The sequence below is a fragment of the Neolamprologus brichardi genome, chromosome 13, assembly GCF_056152115.1.
Source record: "Neolamprologus brichardi isolate AB-2024 chromosome 13, ASM5615211v1, whole genome shotgun sequence".
Taxonomy (NCBI): domain Eukaryota; kingdom Metazoa; phylum Chordata; class Actinopteri; order Cichliformes; family Cichlidae; genus Neolamprologus; species Neolamprologus brichardi.
Window position 1 is genome coordinate 3,257,694 of NC_142116.1, and position 24,223 is coordinate 3,281,916.

Genomic DNA, 24,223 nt, shown 5'->3' on the forward strand with positions numbered 1-24,223 from the left:
ATGAAACTGAGTACTAAGAGCGAGAAATAGAAGTGCAAGAGAAAGAGAGAGAGAGAGAGGCAGACAGAACAAGGTCAGTAGTGAAATCACATTAATCCCATTGAAGCCCTGCTCAGGAAGTTAATAGTCTCTCTGTGCAGTCAGTGTGGTGCTTTTGATAGAGATGTGATAGGAAGTTTAGATGTTTGTTAGACCATGATGTTCAGTATCGTTAACATACTGGATGAGATTTATTAAGGGCTCACAAGTAAACACAGGCAAAGCCACGCATATAGAATTCAAATCGGATTATTATGAGACACAGTGAAAAATAGTTCTTAGGTTTCTATGCAAATGTCGTCTACGCGTCCAGTGTCCTCATCCAGGTCCATGCGACTGGGACAACAATCATGTCAGATACATGATCAGATACACCCAGACCTCTCTTTCTCCGGCCACATCATTCAGTTCTTCTAAAGGAAATCAAGGGAGTCCCTTAAGTATGTCCTGGGTCTGCCCCGGGGCCTCCTACTGGTGGCTTATGCCCTGAACACCTCACCTAAGAGGAGCCCAGGAGGCATCCTGGTCAGATGCCTGTACCACCTCAACCGGCTTCTTTTAATGTGGAGGAGTAGACTTCTACTACTCAGAGCCCCTCCCACACTCCTCAGCCCATCTCTACAGCTGAGGCCACCCACCATTTGGAGGAAGTATCCATGGATTTCATTATTTCAGTAGCTATGCAGAGCTCTTGATCACAGGTTAGTGTACCATCGTGATCAGCTGGAAAACCAACAGCTCTTGTTTCACTGTAACAGAACGGTTTAACCAAATATGAAATTTTACCTCATAAAGTTTCACCAAACCAAACATCAGTGTTTCAGAGCATCAACAGCCTTTGGGAAAATAAACTGAAATGAAAGATTACATAATTTGGCAAGCTCCACTAAGTCTCACATATCATGACAGCTCACTGCTGCTCACCTAATGTGGATTTGTGCACACTTTGCTCTCCAGTAAATGGGCGCTTTGTAAGCCATATAGAAAAAGAAATGAGTGAAAGTGGAATGTGTCATAAACAAGTTTTGATAATGCATACATTTCAGAAAACCAATTTTTATGAAACACAAGCTTTTTTGAGATATTTCACAAGTTTAAAGCATTTAAAGAATCTACACTAAGGCTCGTTTATGTTCTGGTTCTTTAACAACCAGAAGAGTCTGTTCAGTGGCAGGTTGCTTCTCCCAAAGACAAGAACCAACAGACTTAAAAACACAGCACAGTGGGGGGGACTGTGGAGAAGGCAAACGAACTCAACAACTTCTTCAACAGGTTTGACCAGCCCACAACCCCCCCACCCTCACCCTCACCCTCACCTTTACTACAGAGCCCTCCCCCAACTCTCCTACCTCCCTTGCTTCCCCCCCTTCCTGACACTATGATGACACCCCCCTCCTCCAATCCCTCTCTCAGCAGCAGGACATCTTCCCCCCCCCTCCTTCCAATCATCTCCCAGTGTCACAGTGGATCAGGTCAGGAGACAACTGAGGAAGCTTCGCCCCAGAAAGGCAGCAGGTCCGGACAAGGTGTGTCCGAGGATGCTAAAGGCGTGTGCTGCTGAACTTGGGGAGCCGCTACAACGAGTCTTCAATCTCAGTCTGCGACTGGGGAGAGTGCCCGCCCTATGGAAGACATCCTGCATCGTCCCGGTCCCCAAAAGGAACCGGCCCAATGAGCTGAATGACTTCCGACCGGTGGCACTGACATCACATCTTATGAAGACTCTAGAGCGGCTCTTCCTCAACCTCCTCCGACCACAGGTACAACATGCCCAGGACCCACTACAGTTCGCCTACAAGGCGGGTGTGGGAGTGGAGGATGCCATCCTGTACCTCCTGCATAGAGCCCACTCACACCTCGATGGGGGAAAAGGCACGGTCAGGATCCTGTTTCTTGACTTTTCCAGTGCCTTTAATACCATCCGGCCCTGTCTGCTCCAGGAGAAACTGAACAGGATGGAGGTGGACCCCTGCCTGGTGGCTTGGATCTCCGACTACCTCACCGACAGGCCACAGTACGTCAGGCTGAAGGACATCATGTCTGACACTGTGGTCAGCAGCACAGGAGCACCACAGGGAACTGTGCTGTCCCCTCTTCTCTTCACCCTGTACACCTCTGACTTCTGCTACAACTCTGAATTATGCCACATTCAGAAGTTTGCAGACGACACAGCCATCATGGGGTGTATCTGGGATGATCAGGAAGAGGAGTACAGAAGTCTGGTGAGGAACTTTGTCGCATGGAGTCACACAAACCACCAGCAACTCAACACCTCAAAGACTAAGGAACTGGTTGTGGACTTTGGGAGGTCCAGAGCAGGTCCACTGCCGGTTCAGATAGAGGGGGAGGAGGTGGAGGTGGTCAACAAGTACAAGTACCTCGGGCTGTGGGTGGACAATAAACTGGACTGGTCATGCAACACAGAGCACCTGTACAAAAAAGCCCAAAGCCGACTGTACTTCCTCAGGAGGCTGAGGTCTTTTAACATCTGCAGGAAGCTCCTGAGGATGTTTTACCAGTCAGTGGTAGCTGGAGTAATTTTCTATGCTGTGGTGTGCTGGGGGAGCAGCACAGCAAAGAAGGACTCATCCAGGCTGGAGAAACTGATCAGGAAGGCTGGCTCTGTGGTCGGCATGAAGCTGGACACTCTGGTGTCAGTGGCAGAGAAAAGGACACTAAAGAAACTGCTGGACATTAGGGACAATGCTGGGCATCCTCTGCACACGGCCATAAACAACCAGAAGAGTCTGTTCAGTGACAGGTTGCTTCTCCCAAAGACAAGAACCAACAGACTTAAAAACTCCTTTGTCCCACACGCCATCAGACTGTTTAACTCCTCTCTGGAGGGGAGAGGAAGGGGAAACAGGAGGACAAAGGAGGGGGAACAACTAAGCTGTAGTACCTCTTCACTTCACTGTGCAATACTTTTTGTTAATAGTCAACGGTGCAATAGACTATCCCCTTTGTATATTTTATCTATATATGTCTTTGTATTTATATATGTGTGTATATATATATATATATATATAATATTCTTAACTCTGTAACTTCTGTCGGTGCTGTGCTTTTTGGAAAACAAATTTCCCAGAGGAACCCACCCGAGGGATTAATAAAGTTTTTATCTAATCTAAACTCCTTTGTCCCACATGCCATCAGACTGTTTAACTCCTCTCTGGAGGGGAGACAGGAGGACAAAGGAGGGGGGAACAACTAAGCTGTAGTGCCTCTTCACTTCACTGTGCAATTACCTTTTGTGCAATACTTTTTGTTAATAGTCAACGGTGCAATAGACTCCATACTTGAAATGTGCAATTCACTTGTATTTTTATTTTTATTCCTATTTATTCTATTTATCCCCTTTGTATATTTTATTTATATATGTCTCTGTATTTATATATGTGTGTGTATATATATATATAATATTCTGTAACTCTGTAACTTCTGTCGGTGCTGTGCTTTTTTGGAAACCGAATTTCCCAGAGGAACCCACCCGAGGGATTAATAAAGTTTTATCTTATCTTATGTGCAAATAGAAAAGTGCATTAAAATGATAGAATAGAAAATAAAACAAAAAATAAACATCCATACTACCAAGGAGAACATTGCAGCAATTCTTCTGTATTTTAGGGAGAAAAAGGAAGAGAATAAAAGAAGTTAAAAAAACGAGTCTATATGAAAATCGTACAACGTGCCACAATCCTTTTGTTTTAAGTGACTGGAACAGTTCTGTGATAAACCTCCCAATGTCTTAGAGGCAGTTCATACTGACATTGGACAAAGATTGGTTAGAATTGGCTGGCTTTTGATGATTGTGAGCTAATGCAGCTTGCTTGTCTCCCAGGCTGTAGAAGCTAGCCCCATGAGCTAGCCAGCTCTCTCTTCCACTCCACCTTGCTATGAGCAAGTTCAGCATACCCAGGATGATTTTTTTGTCTGTTTGTTTTTTTCACGTATCCTAACATCAACAATCAGGATAAGCAGTCACGCAAGGGTTGTTATCTACCAGCTAAGCTAACCCAGGCTTTTCCCTGCACACTCCCATGAAAAGGGTGATGATGGAAGAGTCTGACCAATCGCAAACATGGATAAGTGTAGCAACAAAGCAGCTGACATGGAGCTTTTAAAAGTATAATACAAGAACAAAGCAACACAGCGGCGGCAGAGAAACAGGTGTTGTGAGTGTATGTGTGTGTGAAAGGAAAAGAACAGTAGTATTAAATGGCTGTAACAATGTGTGTGTCCTTTAAACATGTTGGTCAGTGACTCTTGAAAAGCCTGGCTTTAAAAGCCAAGAAAAAAGCTAGCTATCTGCTTCATTAAAACACCCCCAGTATCACAACTCTATCATTAAGACATGGGAGGAGATGATGGATTATAATCAATTTTTCCATTAATATTTAAAAGTTTTTCAGCACGTCTAATGGTGTTTAACGGTGTAATATTAAGGAATAAATAGACAATCATGATTGTATATTAAGGCCTATAGAACAAAATTAATTGTTGGCACCCTTCTCGGGTTACGGTAGGGAAGAAAAAAAACTTGTCTAAGAATCTCTATTAGTGATGCTCAACAGGGCAAAGCAAACACATTAGACACCACTGGCTTTTTGTTTTCATTTATTACTGTTGATGAACGATCTCATTCTAAACATCTATCTCATCTCATTCTCACCATCAATATATCCAAGCCTAATAGCACAGTAGACCCAGGGTTAACCCTTAAATGACCCGGATATGACATCATCCTGTTTAACCAACCCAATATCGTGGCGAAGCGCGAAATAGCCATGCTGGACCACTGTGTGGATGCCACACTTTGGAAAGGTGAAGCAGATGTTGCCGTACCAACAGGGGGGAGATAATATACGTAAAGCCAAGAAGTCGCTAGTGACCAAAGAAGGTCTGAAGTGCATTCTCCCTTTATGCTAAGCTAGGTGGCTAATGTGTATTTACATGTAAATGTGCTAGTAACGCCGCTTTAAACCCTGTCCCGTGTTTATGTTCAGCTGGGGCAGCTCGCTGCAACTTCTGCATGCTTTGGAGAGGCAAAGCATGACATACACACGGTGGACTGGTGTGTCATTGGTTTAACAGTACAGGTCTCTGGTGTTGTCCTTGTTGTCTCTTGTCAGATACTTCCAACCAGTTTGCCATAGTCATCATATACTTCTGCTCAAGCATAGCCACAGAGAATATTCTCAGGATGGAGTTTCTGTAAAAAAGAAAGTCTATTGTGTCACACAGTAAGAAGGTGAGATATTTATTATTCATGTTGCGGTGTCCGTGCTGAATTTAAAAAAGGTATATGTACACGTTTGCTCTATTTATGTTCAAACAGATCATAAATCTACTACAGGCGAGCAGAGTGGTGCTCTACTGAGGTCAGCTGGCAAATGTCAAAGGCAACGCTAACGGGACTGAGACGGACACAAGGCCAAGCTGTCATTGATGTAGGTCATTCATGGTTCAGTTGACCATCCCTCTTTTACACGTTTAAGAGACTGAGAGAGAAGGGCAACGGAGGACAAACAGGAAAAACGCAGACAGATCAATAACATAGATTTTATTATTGATAAGTGGATTATTAATTATCATATAATATATATATTTTCAAAGATGTTCTTGTGTTTCCATGTGTTCCGTAACTGGATTTTGCCTTTGTATTGACTCTTACCAAAACAGAAGGAAAACAACTTTAACTTATGTTAAAGTACTTAGTACCAGGTGGGAATTTGTACACAGCAAATTCAAAAGTGTTAAATGTTTTGGTGTTAGTAGTCTTAGAGTTAATTTTACTCTAAGTAGAGTCACATTCTTTTAATGTAACTCTGTGTGTAAAATGTGTGTAAAATGATAGTAGTTAAAATCGAGTGTTAAAAATGAGTGTTTCTATGTCAAATCTGGAGGTGTTACAATGGAAACATTAACTCTTGACCTCTTAACTCTGAACTCCTACAGGGGATACGACACTAATAGAGTAAATTCACAGACTCCGCCCCCAGCACGGCTCCAATCGAAGCTGAAGTGAAGCCGTTTCAGAACATTTTGCTCTACATATTTGAGTTGTTTGCCATGCTCGGTAAGTCATTTTTTCAAAGATTGTTTCAATTATTATTATTAGCTTTTACTTCTGTGGCTCTTTGGAGTTGAGACAAAGCTGTGTGAAAGGTATTAGCCATGTTGCTCGCTGATAGCATAATATTCTGTTTTAGCTAGCTGAAAGGCATTAGCCATGTTGCTCGCTGATAGCATAATATTCTGTTTTAGCTAGCTGAAAGGCATTAGCCATGTTGCTCGCTGATAGCATAATATTCTGTTTTAGCTAGCTGAAATTTATTATTTGCGGGCAAATACCACAGCCTTGAAAAAAAGCTTGCATGTGAATTTTCAGTCAAACCTTTGGTCAAATACACTTAAAACAATGTCTAGAATGTGAAATGTTGGTATAATGGTGCTACTTGAAGCCTGAAAACGATCTCCCATAAAAAAAACAACAACGAGAAACAGCAGTAGCAGAGAGTTAATATATAAACTCTTAACACCAAGTGTTAAATTATCAACTCCAGACAGATTTGGTGTTTAACACTAAATCAGAGTTAACGTACCAACTCTCCAAAAAGAGTTAAATTAACACTCTCTGGTGTGGACCCATATAGACACTTTAAAAGTGTTGAAATCAAATCTGACAGTGTTAATTTGGACATGCTGGATTTGCTGTGTACGGTTAAAATGTTGCAGATTTTGAGATGATGAGAGATGAGATGAGATAGCCTTTATTTGTCAGTTGCAGGTCTTTTGCCCACAACCGAGCTGACAGACCTTGCCGACCGTACATACAATACAAACATCACATTGGGGAGACAGGTCAGGCTAGGTAGCGAGGAAAAAAACATTGAAATGTGCAACACAAAAGGATAATACAGGAATGCACATGTATCAACACACCATAACACAATAAACACAGACAAGCAACATGGGAAAGTGTTCCAGTGTGTACATCTGATTATTACACCTTTATCTGCATTTCCATATGAGGGTATATTGACTTCTCGTACATATTTCAAAGTACTATTGAGTTATGAGTACTAAGTGAGTTATAATAATTAAAGAAAACAATGCAAAAGGGTTGGATGTAATTTTAAGTACTCAGGTTAATAGGTCCATACATAGTATTGTCTTTTTTTTTCTGACTCACGAATGTAAACGCTACAAACAACCAGAATGTTTTTCCAAGACGTTGCAGGTGTTGAACATTTTCAACAGAGAAACTTTCATGCACTGAAAAGCTGAATCACTTCTGAGTGTCCTTAACTGGCAACACAATAGCAAATCAGGAATTTAAATTAGAATTTGTATAACAGCACAGTAGTAATGACACAGGTGTTGTCCAGCATGATTACCAAGAAAAGATCAACGATTTTCGATCAGTCATAGCAAATAAACAATTTCTGTACAAAGAAAAAGATGACAAAAGGCTCCACAGCAGCTCCAAATAAGAATTCTGCTCCTTTTGCTTTACTTAACATCCTCTCTAACCCAACAAGCAGTTCACAGCCTGATTAGGATGAGTGACTTGTGCTGAGATAATTATCATCTGATCTAATTGGAGCTGAGCTGATGCTTCACATGTGGTTCATTATCTGAAGTGAGAAGTTGACTCCGTGTCCCTGCTGCCTGTCCATCTTTCTCTGTGCTCCTCTCAGGGCACATGGCCACGAGTGCGACACCCTAGCTGTCTTCATGTGGGAGGTGGTGTGTAGATGTGTGTGTCCACGAGTGGTTTGCATGTGCTGCAGAAAGTGTGTGTTTGTGATTTGCGAAACAGAGAGAACAAAGAGCGAGAGAGAGAGAGTGCTGCCGCTGGACATCAGTCACCGCTGACATGTGGCGGATGGAGTGTTGACAGCTCGTGACTCTGATGTGTTCATCTCTGCAGGAATCAAGCACATCTAAACCACAGGCCACGTTTGACTTATTGCGTAATAGAAACAATTTAAGCAATTTTTATACAGCAAAAGATCCAAAACGTAAAGAGCGATGACTGAAAGTCCACTGTCCAGCTAATCACCGAAAAATTTCAGCACTAAAGCTGTTTTATTCATAGTTCACTATCATAATCAGAAGGTTGCCAGTTTGAGCCCCGGCTCCGACAGTCTCGGTCGTTGTGTCCTTGGGTAAGACACTTCACCCGTTGCCTACTGGTGGTGGTCAGAGGGCCCGGTGGCGCCAGTGTCCGGCAGCCTCGCCTCTGTCAGTGCGCCCCAGGGCGGCTGTGGCTACAATGTAGCTGCCATCACCAGTGTGTGAATGTGTGGATGATTGTGTATAGTGTAAAGCGCTTTACAAATACAGACCAACATAATTTTTATATGTAGGAAAAGAGAGTATTCATGGGGCAAACTGTTTGCGCTGTGTTGTATCACTCATGCCCACTGCTCCATAAATGCATGTCCCATAAAGACACAGGAAACTGTGAAGGTAGGGCAGCCAGGATGTGGTGTAATTTCTATTTGTCTGTTTCAGTTTGCCTTTACTGAGATAACACTGCGATGGCATGTATCTCAGCAACATCAGTGGGCGTTATAATCAAACTGGATGATTGCTCAGTGCACAGTTTACTTCAATTGAATAACTGTTGTCAGTATTGGGGCACCACAGGCTGCCAGAATGAAACTGGTGTTGGTGTGTGGTGTGTTAGCATGAAGATGAATAATTAGCTGATCGGAGAATATTTCCTATCATAGATAGTTCTATATATAAAGTTATTGCTGAACTCTAACCATGCCAGATCATTTTTGTAGTTGTGACACAAACATTTTGTCAAAATCATTAGTTTAATCAACATTAAGAGGACTTACTGATTAATCAACCATTCTCTTTGTTTTCATAGGTTGCACAAAACTGTTTGTCCTGCTTCCTCAGTCTTAGCATGTCTAACTGCTCTGAGCAGTGTTTACGTGAGACAAGAAGCTCTTGTGTTTTTGCCTCATCAGTATGGATTTTGCAAGTTTCCTGAACTTCATTTGGGAGCCCAAATTGCCTCCAGTGTCAATTTAAGTGTGAATGAGATGTTTTGCGTGTGTATGCATTAGCTTTGTGATAGCCTGGAAAGCTGCCTGGGGTCTACTTTGGCTCGCAGAGACTGCGTGCTGCTATATGCATCAGCCCCCTCCAAAATGTATGGATTGATGGACTATTTTGGTCTACATCTCAGTCTGCTCCTAATGTTTCCTTTTGTTAACACATTCTTGAACTCTTTTAAACCGCATCTCCCTCAGTGCTTCATCTTCATTTAGCTGACGTATGAAGCCTACTTTACTGGCTACTTTAGCAACAACCTGTGCATGATGTGCGTTTGTGTGTGTGTGTGAGAGAGAGAGACTGCATATATATCAGCTGTGAGGACTTATTTTACCTGGGCAGCAATATCTAACCACTTTAAAAACTGACTGTTCAATAATGGGTAAACGTGTGAGTAATACCTCAGCACTGTAGAAGCAGCACTACCCTATGGAAACATATTCAGCATCAGCTGTGTATTTGTTTGCAAACAAAAAAACTGGCAGTGATGATCTCAAAAATCCAAAAATACTACTAAAGATGTCAAATTAACAACAACTGTATTTATGAACTTGAATTCCCATAAAAATAAAATAAATAATAATAATGTGCAGCAAGTGTAAACTCTGTGTTACATTTTGGCGGCTGGGGAATTGTCTGGTCTCTGAGCAGTGATTCAGCTGAGTTTTTTTCCAGAATGAATGACCATCTGGTATTACACAAAATGCCCCGTTCTGACAGCATTAGTTTCAGTGGGGTAGATGAGGTCACAGTTGTGTCACAGTTGCATCAATGATATCAGCCTGAATTAGCCATCTCTGGCTTTCACACAACAACTGTGCAGTTTCAAATGATTCATTATGCTCTAAGTCTAACACTTATGGCTGTTATTAGATAATAGGTGCTTTTATTAATCACTGCAATGATTTTATTACAGGTATAATAATTCAATGCAAACAGACTTTGTTAGATGTCCCAACTAGCTAGTTACTGTGACAAGCAGCAGACATTAAACTCTATTTTTTCTTAGGTTGCTAACGCTGTAACATTGTAACTAGCAAACTGACTGCATTTACCACCTTGCAAACAGCTGACACTGCTAGCCCCCAGAGCCCATTACGATAAACAACATCAGAATCTCGGCATCTATAACTGGCCACCAAATCAAGTCCAGCTGGGTGTAATGGAAATGTAAATGAACTGAGTGGGCAGAGAGGAGAAAATAGAGGGGGGATGAAGGGAGAGTGCACGGTTGCAATGGACCAAGGCTCTTTTCCTTTCCCCCTCATCTTATCAATATGGAAAGGTTTCCTTTGTAATTCTGTTTGCGCATCCTCAGTGGATACCTTGGATCAAATTATTATGATTATTGTTTATTAATTTAATAAATAATTTTTCCCCATATTTTTATTAAACCATGCTCAGTCACATCAGCCTTCTTGTACAATATATAGTTTGTTTTTTTCTTATCTGTTCCCAAATTCTGAGTCAGACAGCCGAAGGAGAGAAAGCAAAGGAGTCCATCTGTCATAAATAGGCCTGTGTCTTCGAAATCATACAGACAACCCACCAGTTCACCTGGCTTGTCACAGAAAGTTGGTCTGACCTCATAAGTGTCCCGAGGACAGACAGAAAAACAGGAGACATGAGAACAGGAGACACTAGGCATAAAAGTCCAAAGACAATTTTTGCATATATGCACAAACACACAAATAGATATACAGTGGGGCAAAAAAGTATTTAGTCAGCCACCGATTGTGCAAGTTCCCCCACTTAAAATGATGACAGAGGTCAGTAATTTGCACCAGAGGTACACTTCAACTGTGAGAGACAGAATGTGAAAAAAAAAATCCATGAATTCACATGGTAGGATTTGTAAAGAATTTATTCGTAAATCAGGGTGGAAAATAAGTATTTGGTCACCTCAAACAAGGAAAATCCCTGGCTCTCACAGACCTGTAACGTCTTCTGTAAGAAGCTTTTCTGTCCCCCACTCGTTACCTGTATGAAGGGCACCTGTTTGACCTCCTCATCTGTATAAAAGACACCTGTCCACAGCCTCAACCAGTCAGACTCCAAACTCCGCCATGGCCAAGACCAAAGAGCTTTCGAAGGACACCAGGAAAAGAATTGTAGACCTGCACCAGACTGGGAAGAGTGAATCTACAATAGGCAAGCAGCTTGGTGTGAAAAAATCAACTGTGGGAGCAATCATCAGAAAATGGAAGACATACAAGACCACTGATAATCTCCCTCGATCTGGGGCTCCACGCAAGATCTCATCCCGTGGGGTCAAAATGATCATGAGAACGGTGAGCAAAGATCCCAGAACCACACGGGGGGACCTGGTGAATGACCTGCAGAGAGCTGGGACCAAAGTAACAAAGGTCACCATCAGTAACACACTACAACGGCAGGGAATCAAATCCCGCAGTGCCAGACGTGTTCCGCTGCTGAAGCCAGTGCATGTCCAGGCCCGTCTGAAGTTTGCCAGAGAGCACATGGATGATACAGCAGAGGATTGGGAGAATGTCATGTGGTCAGATGAAACCAAAGTAGAACTTTTTGGTATAAACTCAACTCGTCGTGTTTGGAGGAAGAAGAATACTGAGTTGCATCCCAAGAACACCATACCTACTGTGAAGCATGGGGGTGGAAACATCATGCTATGGGGCTGTTTTTCTGCCAAGGGGACAGGACGACTGATCCGTGTTAAGGACAGAATGAATGGGGCCAAGTATCGTGAGATTTTGAGCCAAAACCTCCTTCCATCACTGAGAACTTTGAAGATGAAACGAGGCTGGGTCTTCCAACATGACAATGATCCAAAACACACCGCCCGGGCAACAAAGGAGTGGCTCCGTAAGAAGCATTTGAAAGTCCTGGAGTGGCCTAGCCAGTCTCCAGACCTCAACCCCATAGAAAATCTGTGGCGGGAGTTGAAAGTCCGTGTTGCTCGGCGACAGCCCCAAAACATCACTGCTCTTGAGAAGATCTGCATGGAGGAATGGGCCAAAATACCAGCTACTGTGTGTGCAAACCTGGTAAAGACCTATAGTAAACGTTTGACCTCTGTTATTGCCAACAAAGGTTATGTTACAAAGTATTGAGTTGTATTTTTGTTATTGACCAAATACTTATTTTCCACCCTGATTTACGAATAAATTCTTTACAAATCCTACCATGTGAATTCATGGATTTTTTTTTTACATTCTGTCTCTCACAGTTGAAGTGTACCTCTGGTGCAAATTACTGACCTCTGTCATCATTTTAAGTGGGGGAACTTGCACAGTCGGTGGCTGACTAAATACTTTTTTGCCCCACTGTATATGAGGTACAACACAAACTGTTTGACAGCATTATAGACTAAAAGAGACAGCCACAGTGGTACAATACTGAATCTCCTGTTTAGACACACACACAAACACATGCTCTTTGTCAGGCTACAAAACAGAAATGATGTGACCATCTGCTCGAAGAGCTGCGAGGACCACTGTCTCTCATATGATGGCAGCTCCACTCTGAACTTGTCCCATACAACCTCAACATCACATTTAAATACACAGGATGCCTCTTGCATATTTTTATATACTGAGCAAACTTAAATAGCAGCCCCTCAAGACCTGTTATAGATACGCAGAAGAGAGTAAATAAACAAGGCTGCTGAAATTGGCTGCTTGCTGAAAGGAACCATGATTCCCCCCCCCCCCCCCCCCCCCCCCCCCCCCCTCATATCTAACCAAATAGCTGGTTGTCTATAGCTAAACCAAAATGTGACTGAAAAAAATATCTCAAAAGAATGAAACACAAAATTATAGAAATGATGGTCCTGTGTGGGATTCAATTTCCTGTGATTTATGTGGTCACACCACTGCAGCCTCCCTATTCTAGTTTTATACTTACACATAGATACACAATCTGAATATCAAAAGTGGATTAAAAATGGTAGACAGTGTGTTACAATGTGCTGACACAGGGCTCTGATGACTGGCTTACAATATGATATGGTTACAATGTTGCCAAAAATATCAATAGTGCCATGATACAGCAATTCTGTATCGCTATACACGATCCATATCTACAATATATTAAAGCACAGTATCCATGAAATTGAAGAAGAAAAAATACAATGTTAAAGAAAACAGAGGGCACTCATAAAGTCATAAATGCAGTAAGTCGAACTGTGGGTAGAATCTATTTAGAGCGTTTGCAATAAATAAACACTTAATCATAATTGATGGCAGTGCTTTGATGATTGTATTGAAGGAAGAAACAATGAAGTATATACCACATTACTGTGTCCCACCCATAGTCCTGACCAAGAATGAATGTGTGACAAGCTGGTAGAGAAAATGAGTTTGTGTGTGTGTGTGTGTGTGTGTGTGTGTGCGTGTGTGTGTGTGTGACTGAGGTGTGTTTTTCACAAAGGTGAAAGTGACCTTCTGGATAGCTTCCTGTTGCCTTCAGCACGGTAACATAATGACTAATGCCTGCTTAACAGCTCTGATTTCCTGGAAAATAGCTTCCTACATCTTTAGACTCTTATTGAAGACAATTGCAGTTACTTTGCATAATAAGATACGGTACAATGGCAGAATCCCCAAAATAAACAAACACGAGACAGAAATCATTTTTTCACCGAGCTTAACATGCTAAATCCTCCCTAGCTGTTATGCTTCCCAAATAAAAACATTTTCTACTGACACTAAAGTCACTGTTTCAGCTGTCTGCCTCCGTGGTTCTTTGTTCTATTTCTTCCAGTGCTGTCAGTTCCAAGGCCTCCACCAGAAAAGCCGGTCCACGCAGCCTCACAGAGAGAAGCTGGCAACAATCTTTGAAGCTAAAAATAACCACAGCAAAATGCAGTGAGCACAGGATAATCAGACCCACACCCATACGCAGGCCCGTTTGCTCACAGGGCTGCCTGCTAAACTGCTGAGTGGCAAAAGACTAGGATACAATCGCGATGGGATCAATAACCTGCATAGGATGCTTTGGCTAAGGTTGCTCATATAATGGAGACATTTAGATTTAGAAAATATATCATTACCAATAACTAAACAACAAGCTGGAACCACTTAGGTAATGCTAATGTGTAAAATAATTGGCAGGAAATTGGCTTATTAGATTACAATGAGGGCATCGTTATTTAGACCTTAAATGAAAGATAATGTGTGCAGCAGCAGTGCTAAATGTAAAAAGGAATTAGATTTAACATTATAGTTCATAAGATCATGTCATCTCATTTGAACCACTTTGGTTACTTTTTTTAGAATGTTTATTGTTACACAGTTTAATTTAAGTTTAATTTGATGCAATATTACATTTCTTCACGATATGCAATGACATGTTGATGATTGATAAAAACGAGATTATCTTTGTCTAGTTTGCATTACACAATTGTATGTCAGAATACATAATACATGTCTACATTTCAATTAAACAGCACGAAAGCAAGACAATTGTTTCTTTGCCCACATACTCAACTCTGCTGCTCAACCTACAAATGCATTTTCCTTGCAAATGTAGCATCATCTAAAGGCTAATAAAAAGGCTTTCCAACAGTATAAGATTTACTGCCAAGAAGTAATGTTACAGCATAAAAAAAATAATCAACCAAACACAATTTTTCTTACTTTTTGTGTCACGTTTTTATTCTCTCTCGCTCTTTGAACAAGGGATGCTCTCTTTTCGTTTATTTTACTTTGCAATACCTGCGTTCCATCTTTACTGGAAATGCTAACTTTGAGTTTTACCTTGCATATAACCACTCATAATGCAACTCCACTGAGTAAAGTCAACATCAGCTGCAGGAGTGGCAGCAATATGATTCAGTCAAGCTGACCTTGAGAGGCGTGCAGTGAGTGACATGAGGAGAGAGAGGGGGGCAGAGAGAGATAGCGGCGTAAAGAAAATTCAATCAGCGGCTTAGTCATTGAAAGAAATCAGGTCGGATTAGAACTGGTTCTGGACTGAACTGCTGGGCCCTCTGCTAGCCCTTTGTATGTCAAGGTGAAATAATTTCTATCTCAGCATTTTATTTTTGCTAATCACATTGTTTAGCACCAGGTGCCGGCAGCATAACGAGCAGAATGTAAGGTGAAGTTTTGTTTCTTTTCTTTTTCTTTCAGACCAGTGTTGAATATTTTACACTGGAATAGGAAAAAAAATTTGTGGCATAGTCCTTCCTGGTTTTTGACAGGCTGCTTGAACACCAAATGATAATGAACACATGAATATGGGAGCTAAATGAGACTGAAACAGTGTAAATTAGTTCTGGAAATTCTACATTAATAAATGAACATTCATGTTTCTCTTGTCCTTACAAAGCATTTACCAGTTTCATATGTTTTCAGTGTTGCAGGATCTGCTATTTTGAACATCTAGTTAATAGCATGTTTGGAGTTTGGGGCCAACAGCTGAAATATTTACTTGTTAAGATGTCAAATTTGAATCTACACGAATCCTGGCAACCAGAAGTCAAATGTAACTTTCGGATTATCTGATCCTCCGACAAGTGGAGAGTTAAATGAAAATTGATAGAAAATTGATAGAGTGGTAGAAGAGTGCCTGCCCAAAACCAGACATTCTGTTTAAAACTACAAAATAGGCCATTGACCTATAGGCTGTACAGTGTCAGGATACCCTCCTAGGTTACATCTTCATTTGCTGCCTTTTTTCCATGTTTGATTTGCCGTCTGGTACTTAAAGCTATTTGTTTCCGATTGGTCATTGTTTACATTTTTACAGCCAATTATTACTTTTTGTTTTATTATGTCCACTAATTCTGCAGGTCTTGATCTGCAGGTCAACTAGGTATTTAAGTTCCCCTCCCCCTGAGCTGTGTGTCCCAGTCTAAACTCCCCAAAAATAAGTACAGCAAAACATGCGAAAAAAAGAGCTCTTGGCTACAGTTGAACTCATAACAGTCTAATATTTATTTGCTTACTGTTGTTAAATGGTTTGCTGCTGTAGGCCAGCTGACAGATTTAATAAGAGGGAGAGGCGAAGGTGCAGCTTGGGGGAAAAGGGGGGGGGCTGTAGATTATTTACCTCCATGGAAAACTCTCATATTTAACAACCCAGAAAAATCAATACAGTTCTTTTGTTATGTCCAACCTAATATATATATAATAAAAATGCTATTGCTAATGCTAATTTTTTAAAAGCGATTCCAGTTTGTGATATTGATGATTCTGTTTTCCACGAGCACTCTGAATGACCACACATTAGAAAACACCTTAGAAAATGGAAACACTGGAGCACTTAGCTAGCAGGTGGCAGCTTCCTCTGGAGAACCCGACCAGAAAAGGAATTTACGTCTCCTACATCTCATCTGCTGTTACCTTCAACACCATGGGCTCCAATAAAATAGTGTAAGCCTCATCTAATCAAGGCAGCTTAAACCTGAATGAATTATTAAAAGCTCCTCGGAAGTTTGTGGGAGCATTTAACCACTTTGTACTTTATCATCATGTGGACCCTGCTGATAGATGCACTCGTAAGGGATGGCGAACAGGAAAAAGGAAGTGAGGCAGATGGAGACTTTCAACCTTGGCAAACTGAAAAATTCTTAAACCTTTAAGTCTTATTTTCCTCACCACCGAAAGCAATTTTGCCCATTGCAAAAAGTGAAAGAACCTTAAACACCTGAATTCACTGAAGTGGGGAATTACTCAGTATGGGATGATTCGTGAAAGGACCATTTTCAATTATTTACACTTTCCACTACATATTGAACATGTTTCTCTTTCGCATCATTAAAATTGCATCACTCTTCTCCCTGCAAGACATTTCATCACAATGAATCAAAGGCATGTTAAGCTTTGTTTGCACAGCATCTCGAGCAAATTAAAACTCTTAATAGATGAGATGACAGATTTCAGGTGTTCGGTTAGTGGTCAAGCACCGCAGCCTGCATCAGCAAAAAACTTCAAGGTGCTTTGATCTGTGTTTGGTTATATCCATCCCACTCAAGCTGGATCACAAGGAAAACACACACACACACACATATATAGCTATATTTGTGTGTATCAAAGCAGTCAGTAAGCTAGGGTATGTCACGTTACATGGAAGATACATTAATATTAATGCTATGGATTGCCATAGAATATATAAGCTATGGCATCATCTATGGATTAAATTCAATAATAGATGACAAATTCCAAAACAAAATTTGCAGCTTATCAACTTAACAACAGATGGCTGAGACTTTCTGGGCCCATGGGAGTCTGGGGCTCAGTGCAGTTGCCCGCCCACTGATTACAAATAGTATGGGATCTTTTTTTCCCTCTCTCTCTCTTTTGCTTAGACCTCAGATAACCCAGTAAAGTAACAACCTCAACCGTTTGGCAGGATTCTTGAGAAAATATAACACATTTCTTACAGGGCACAAGAGAATATTGGATAGCACATTTCATCAACCATAAGCTGTAATTTTGTGCAGAAAAGTTATTTCTTTGCAAAGGAGGCAATCAGACTTCTAGAACGGTGCTTATTTCCGTTATTATTCACACAAGTGGTTGCAGCTAGTTCAAATGCATTAAATATATATATAGCTTTATTTAGTCATAGGCTGCTGTGGCACAGGCATCAATGAATACAGTGCACACACAGAGTACATAGAAAAACCCCATTGGGAACTTGTTCCTAAGCAGCTTCCAGACAGCTAATCCAAATGTAAAGATCACGAACTGTGCAATCTGGTTTGAAAAGGAAAATCTGGTTTAAAACTGAAAAGCTCTCCCTCTGAGACGATTAGTGTAATGCAAACATGTACAGTGATGCCTCTGGTGTTGGCGGAGGTGACGAAAGCTGAAGTTAATTTTCTGATTAATTTACTGTTGAGATCTCGTCATCAGATTAAATGGGAGATGAAAGGAGTGACTGAACAGATACATTTAGAAAGAAATATATGAATGGAATACTTTCAAAATTGATCATTTAATTTATATTTTGGTTCTTTTAGGAAACAACGACTTTGAATTACAAACAATAATAGCACTAACTCTTCTGTCTTGAATGATAGTAATGATAGAGAGGTTAAAGATGGACTGGGATTAGGAATGCCAACACCACCGTGGAATGTGTGTCTTATTAAACCTCAAGAGCCTTATCAGACAACTTGGACGAAAAAACAACTATGTTTCACTTTAAAAGCATCTCTCTTAACCAGAGCTCAGCCCAGAAACTATCCTTTTCTTTTATATGGTAACCATAAAAAGGTCCTCATAAAAGGCTCTGGCCAGATGAAATATTAGAATCTGCACAAAGAAATAAGTCGATTTCTTTTCTGTAAAATGTGCATATTTAAAATATATATGTTTGTCATAAACACTACAAACAGATACAACTTCCCTACATCATACTGTTGCCACAGAATGAAGCTATACACACGACTTCACTCTGTGTAATTGTCATATCTGTGTTGTTAACATAAGCATAAACAACTTCCCCAGACTGCTTCACAGCACCCCCGAGGGATCCTAAAACATGGCTAAGAGAAAACGCTGCCTTAAACATGTCACCTCAGCATCATTTAATGAAAAACATCCCGCCACAGATCATATATCAAAACAATCCTGCAGGAGTTAGGCTGCTGCTTGTAAGCCTGTGTAGAATGCATGTGACTGATAGGTGGGCTGATGTAATTCTGTTGCTTCCATGGTCATGGTGATGGGCTGTTAATCTGGATTTAGGTTTCAGGGCCAGTGTTTGACTGTTACCTAATCCCACTGAGTGGCTCAGCATGGAGACAAAGACCTCAGGCTGCACTACGGCATCTTCTGAAGCTTAACGCTGAAAATGATTTCGTAAAGCACAATCAAAAATCTGAATCTACTGAATGTATCATTATCGCTCTCATTTGTGTTTGTGGCATGTCTCTCACACACATACAAAAACACAAAGTCCTGGTCTATTTTCATGGATTTACTCATGACTACATGGACTCATCTGCTATTCTTTACTAATATGTGTTATTTTTATTTTGTATATTTTTTGATTTATAGTTCATTATATCTGAAGCACTAGTTACAGTTAGTTAAATAACACATATCCAGTTTTCAGTTGATTTTATCCCACTGGGATTACTGCGGAGGCATCGCCTGAAATTTTCACAGAGGTCACTCAGCTCCTTATAATGGTATTTTTTATCCTAGGTCTCTTTTTTTCTACAGCTTAAAGCATGGGGATAACTTAAGATTTTGCGACAGATTTAGATATGTCAGTCACTCTTGCAAAGTGACACTTGCTAACTATAATATCTTCCTGTAGTTGCCAGACCCTGAATTTTTGACTGACAAGCTAGAATGTCACCAAATATCCCTTAAAGCTAAAAAGCACCAGGAGTTTTGCAGATGAAAGTACAGTTAACCCCCGGTATTCGCGGTGGTTAAGGACCCAACTGCCCACGAATAGCTGAAATACTTGAAAATTACTTGAGAATTACTTGAGAATTACTTTAGACCCCCTCTAAAAAGGCTTATAGCTGCCTATTTTTTATTTTCCCAGGAGCTTTGTGCTTGCCAAACGTTTTTTAAGAAAATAAATTATTTATATAGATTTCTGTGTTTACATTAACAATAATATTTGAAACCTAGTAAATCATTTTTTATTATAAAAAATGTTTTTAGTCATGAAAATAAAATAACAAAAATTAGCCAATGTTTTAGGTATGCTCTACTTTTACATCTGGGATCTTAAGTTTACATTGAGAGCGTGTGCACAGCAACATACTATTTTGCTCACTTAACAGATCAGTTACAGCACCACAATCTGTGTCACTCTTAATTTTGTGACCTACAAAGGAAGGGAGAGCATTGATAAGAACACACAGATGGCCCGCTATACTTTAATTCTCCAGTTTCTGAGCACAAGCCAACGCAGCCAATTCAGTCATATTATATAACGCATTTACACATAATGGATGGTTAATGTAAAAATGATGGCCTTTTCAAATCAAAGCAGCATGTGGGTGGTAGAATAGAAGAGGTGGGAGGGTGGAGGGTGTTTAGGATTATCGAACGAGTTGGCAATTGTGCAACGCCAGAACTTTCTTGGGCGAGCTGGTGAAGGAATGACATTTTCCCCAGGATATCTATCACCCAAGCTTAATGGTTTTCACTTGGTGGAGAAATGGCATTCCTTTTTAATGGTTAATTAATAAATGAACTGATGATGATGAATGGCTCCCATTTTTCTTCCTGGTAATGAAATGATACACAATTTTTCCTCTATGTTTCTAATTATGAGAGGGAACATTCCCCGCTCTCTCATGTAATCTGGGGACATTTTCATTATCATGGATACAAAAGAAGCAGCTGCACCGTTGCAGTCAAGACACAAGGTGGAATGGAGTGATTTTGTTTATCAGTTACTTAAAAAATGACTGTCAACGTGTAATTATCATAATATAATAGGGGGCATTGTGTGCATCATACATTCCAAAATACTTGATGATGTATACTATGATAAACTATATATTATATGACATACTCTCATCTATTAGTTCACAAGTAATTGATCATGGCATTGGCATTAACTCATTAACTGATATTATGTCAACTGAAAGTTAACTACAGTGTTAAACTGCAGGAAGGAATAAACAGCATATGAAATGTAGGAACCCCCATCACCTAAAAATCATGAAATACAGGTTTGAGGTTTGAGTTTTTTCTTTGTGAGGCTCTCTGCACAGATGCGAGAGACTTGATACATGCAGTGCATGAGATCACACTGTTAAAAATAAAGCAACTCCTGTCACTGTGAAGCTCTGAGCGTAGTCCAAAGACCAGATCAGAAACAGGGACATAACAAGCAGATGAAGGTTCAGCACACAATGTGACACCATTTTGGGAGCTGAGAAATTTGTCATGGAGGAAGACGGGTGCGTGCGGGTGTGTGCTTCATTGATTGCTGCAAGAAAATTCCCCGTAGCACAAATCAATAGTATGAGCAGTTGCACGACAGAGGTAAAAACAGAAGGGAAAGATTCACCATCCGATGCATCAGAATAAATTTCTATTCAAGTTACTCAGGATGCTGCAGAAGATCGTTTCATGTGGTTTGTTTGCAAAAGAATTTTAAGATCATTTGATTATTAGAGAAACACAAAAAACCCTCCAAACCTATATATACTCAAAATGATACCTAAACTTGATTATTGACTACTGCTCGTTATTCCAATCAATACTATTGATCACTCATCTTCGATGTTTTGACTATAAAACCCATCAGGAACATGATTTCCCAAACAGGAAGGTCATGCATGTAAATTGCAAAAAAAAAAAGTTTTGGAAGAAACCATAAGTTCAGACGTCATGTTTGGTGATGATTAACCAATCAGTGGAGCTTTTGAAACACAACACAAGTCAGTAGTATATGAAAAACTTACGGGTTTTGCGGTGACTGTGCGTACGTGTGGTGAGTGTGGTGGAGATCGTCTCTGTAGTAGTATGTTCTGCCGTCCACATCTGTGTAGAGTCATGAAGAACCGTCGGATTGGGCGGTGAGGAGCTAGATGTTGCAGCTCCAATTATGAAAGTTGTGCGTGGTGCTGCAGTAGTTGTGGTAAAACCCGAAGGTCCGCGTCCATTACGACTTCCGGGATTCCGAGGAGTTACCTGACTGCCTGACGCCCCACCCCCTCTAGCATTTATAGTTGTGGTGGTAGCAGTAGTGCGAGTTCTACCTTTTGCCACAGTAGCAGTTCTAGCAGTGGGGTTCCTGCTATCGATTGTAGGAGTAGTTGTAGTAGTGGTAGTATCGGGGCTCTTGGGAATCCCACTTGGCTTGGAGAGGAAGATGGGATCTTGTCCTATTCGATTTGCATCCACTAGATCTGTTGGGACGTAATCCCTCACTGTACCAACAACAATCCATTTCAGCAGCATCAGGCTCAATCCAAGGCCAATAAAACCAATAAGTAATGGAACCACACACAGCCATGTCTGCTGGCGAGGCCAAACTGCACAGCGAAGGGGACCCTGTTCCTGGGCCTGGCCCTCCCCACGGCCCGCAGAAGCCCCCGAACCTTCAGGTTCTTCCAGGATTACTGCCCCAGATGCAGCTGCCCCAGAACACTCACTCATCATTCCCTGTCGTCCTTTATGGCTCATTAAGGGTTAACTCTGTGATAGGCATCGTTTGCACATGGCAGAAAGGTTTCCAACAAGGCCAGAGAAAAAAAAACAAATGGAAATTTGAAGGAATGGACCCCACAGAATCTGTCTCTCAATAACACACACACAAAAATATGTATTCCAAGGATGGACAGAGAGGAAAAAGGGTGCAGGAGGTACATGCATGCACACAATCACAAACGCTCAAGCACACACACTCACACGCAGAGACACCCAGAGGAAAATTGAAGAGCTGGCATAGATGTGTAAGTGTTTAGTCCGTGTTTAGTCCTGCTCAACTCTCAATGTCCAGCTGAAGCAACAGTGAACTCCAATAGTCTTCACAGCAGGGTTAACAAGAGGAAAAATGGAAGAAGTGATGCCTCTAATAGGGAGTAACAAGGAGAGATGGAAGGGAGAGATGGATGGGAAGAAACAGATTTACATCTGTACGTGTAGGAAATCCATGGCATCAGTATTTGGATGCCATTGCAGCAAAAAAGGAGAAAAAGAATCCAAAACACTTTTCCTTAACATGCCGAATGTGTCCCCTCCATGTAGAATCCACGACGGGACAGTAATATCGAATCAGAGAGTTAAACTTGCAGGGTGGGTCTAGTTGCTTCCCCACCCTGGGCAGGACCGAAAAAAAGAAAAGAAAATGTTTCCTGATGCAGTCTGTTCCGACTGCTTTAGCCGAGTCAGCGTCCTTCACATCCCAAAATCGGTCTCTTTCATAACTAAAAAAGAGTGCTCACTAAGACGTGTATCGCTTCTGCGTCTTTTCAACACTCTCCTATGATAATCTGCTAATCTTTCTCTCCCATTGCTTTTCGAGCAGCCTCCTCCGTTTCACCTAAAAAAATCCAAACTCCCTTTGCTCCTTTTTTATATTTACAATATTCCAATAAGGCTAAAAATAAAGCAGTAGAATCCAATTAATTTTCTTGATCCAGTCAAAAAATAACACTCAAGATGAGGACAGAGAGATGGATGGTGGGGGGAAAAGAATGAGGGGTGTTGTTGCACAGTATCACAGGGCGGATAAATCTGCAACTGCGACGCGTGATCCTGCTCCTTCTCCAGCCGGCTGTGGATCAGATTCCTCCAAGCTGTCCGCTCAGCTCTCTACTGACTCAGTGTACTGTTTGTTAATACTGCAGCAAGCGCACAGAAAGCCTCTTCTCATCTATTTGCAGGGAGCAAATTCCGGCACAGAGGAATAAATTGTGAGAGGAAGAGGATGAGAAGCATGGGAAAGACAAAAAGAATTGAAAGCAAAAGAATAGAAAACACGAGGAAAGAGGAAAATCGTAAACAGGACACCACAATGTTGAAAATATATCCCACTGATTCTTTTTCTGAGAAGTATTATATTTTCCTCAGTCCCTGGAAGCCTGTGCTCTTTCCAGTCAGCGTGTGATTTGTTGGTCTGTTTGCTGGGGTCCTCTGCTCGTCGTTCCCTCTAGGATGCGTTCTTCAAGATGATTAGAAATGTGCGCCCCGCGCCGGGATGAGAACTTGCAGCCGCAGCAGCAAAGGCTCCCCAACCCCCCCTCGGGGTTAGCAACATCAGATGATACAGCTGTCTTTACCTGTGGCAATTGGGATGCAGACAAACATGCAGCTGCTTCCCTGAGCTGCCGCCACTGAGAGACCAAGAACGAAAGAGAAGGGAGAAAAAAAACGCAGGCACAGACAGAGCAGAGTGCACACTGGTTGAGCGAGAGGAGAGAGAGAGCGAGAGGGAGAGACAGACAGAGAGAGGCAGAGAGCAAGGGTGGGAGGAGAGAAAGAGGCTGCACCTGCTAGATGCACCAGCACTGGGAAGCTTGCCCACCTCCGTTAGCAGGGAGGGGAGCGAGTAAAGATGCAGACTGCATACAGAAAACTAGAAAAAAAAGGGTGGTGGGGTACAGATAAGGATAATGAGTGTGTGTATGTGTGTGTTTGTGTGTGTGTTGGGGGGTAAGGGGCAGGAAAAGACAGCTCTGCAGCAGCAC

General features: G+C 41.4%; 1 protein-coding gene across 2 annotated transcripts in view; it reads right to left on the bottom strand.

Annotated features, from left to right (window-relative positions):
- nrg3a (neuregulin 3a) overlaps nucleotides 1–23,905 on the bottom strand; it is a 417,214-nt gene extending 393,309 nt beyond the window's left edge. Inside the window, exon 1 of one of the 2 annotated variants that reach the window (XM_087849983.1) lies at nucleotides 21,494–23,905. In XM_087849983.1, the coding sequence (XP_087706109.1) occupies nucleotides 21,494–22,217 (724 nt within the window). In that variant the 5' untranslated portion in view covers nucleotides 22,218–23,905. The remainder of the gene's footprint in view (nucleotides 1–21,493) is intronic. The other variant, XM_087849982.1, reaches the window with a different exon arrangement.
- Between the last annotated feature and the right edge of the window lie 318 nt (nucleotides 23,906–24,223).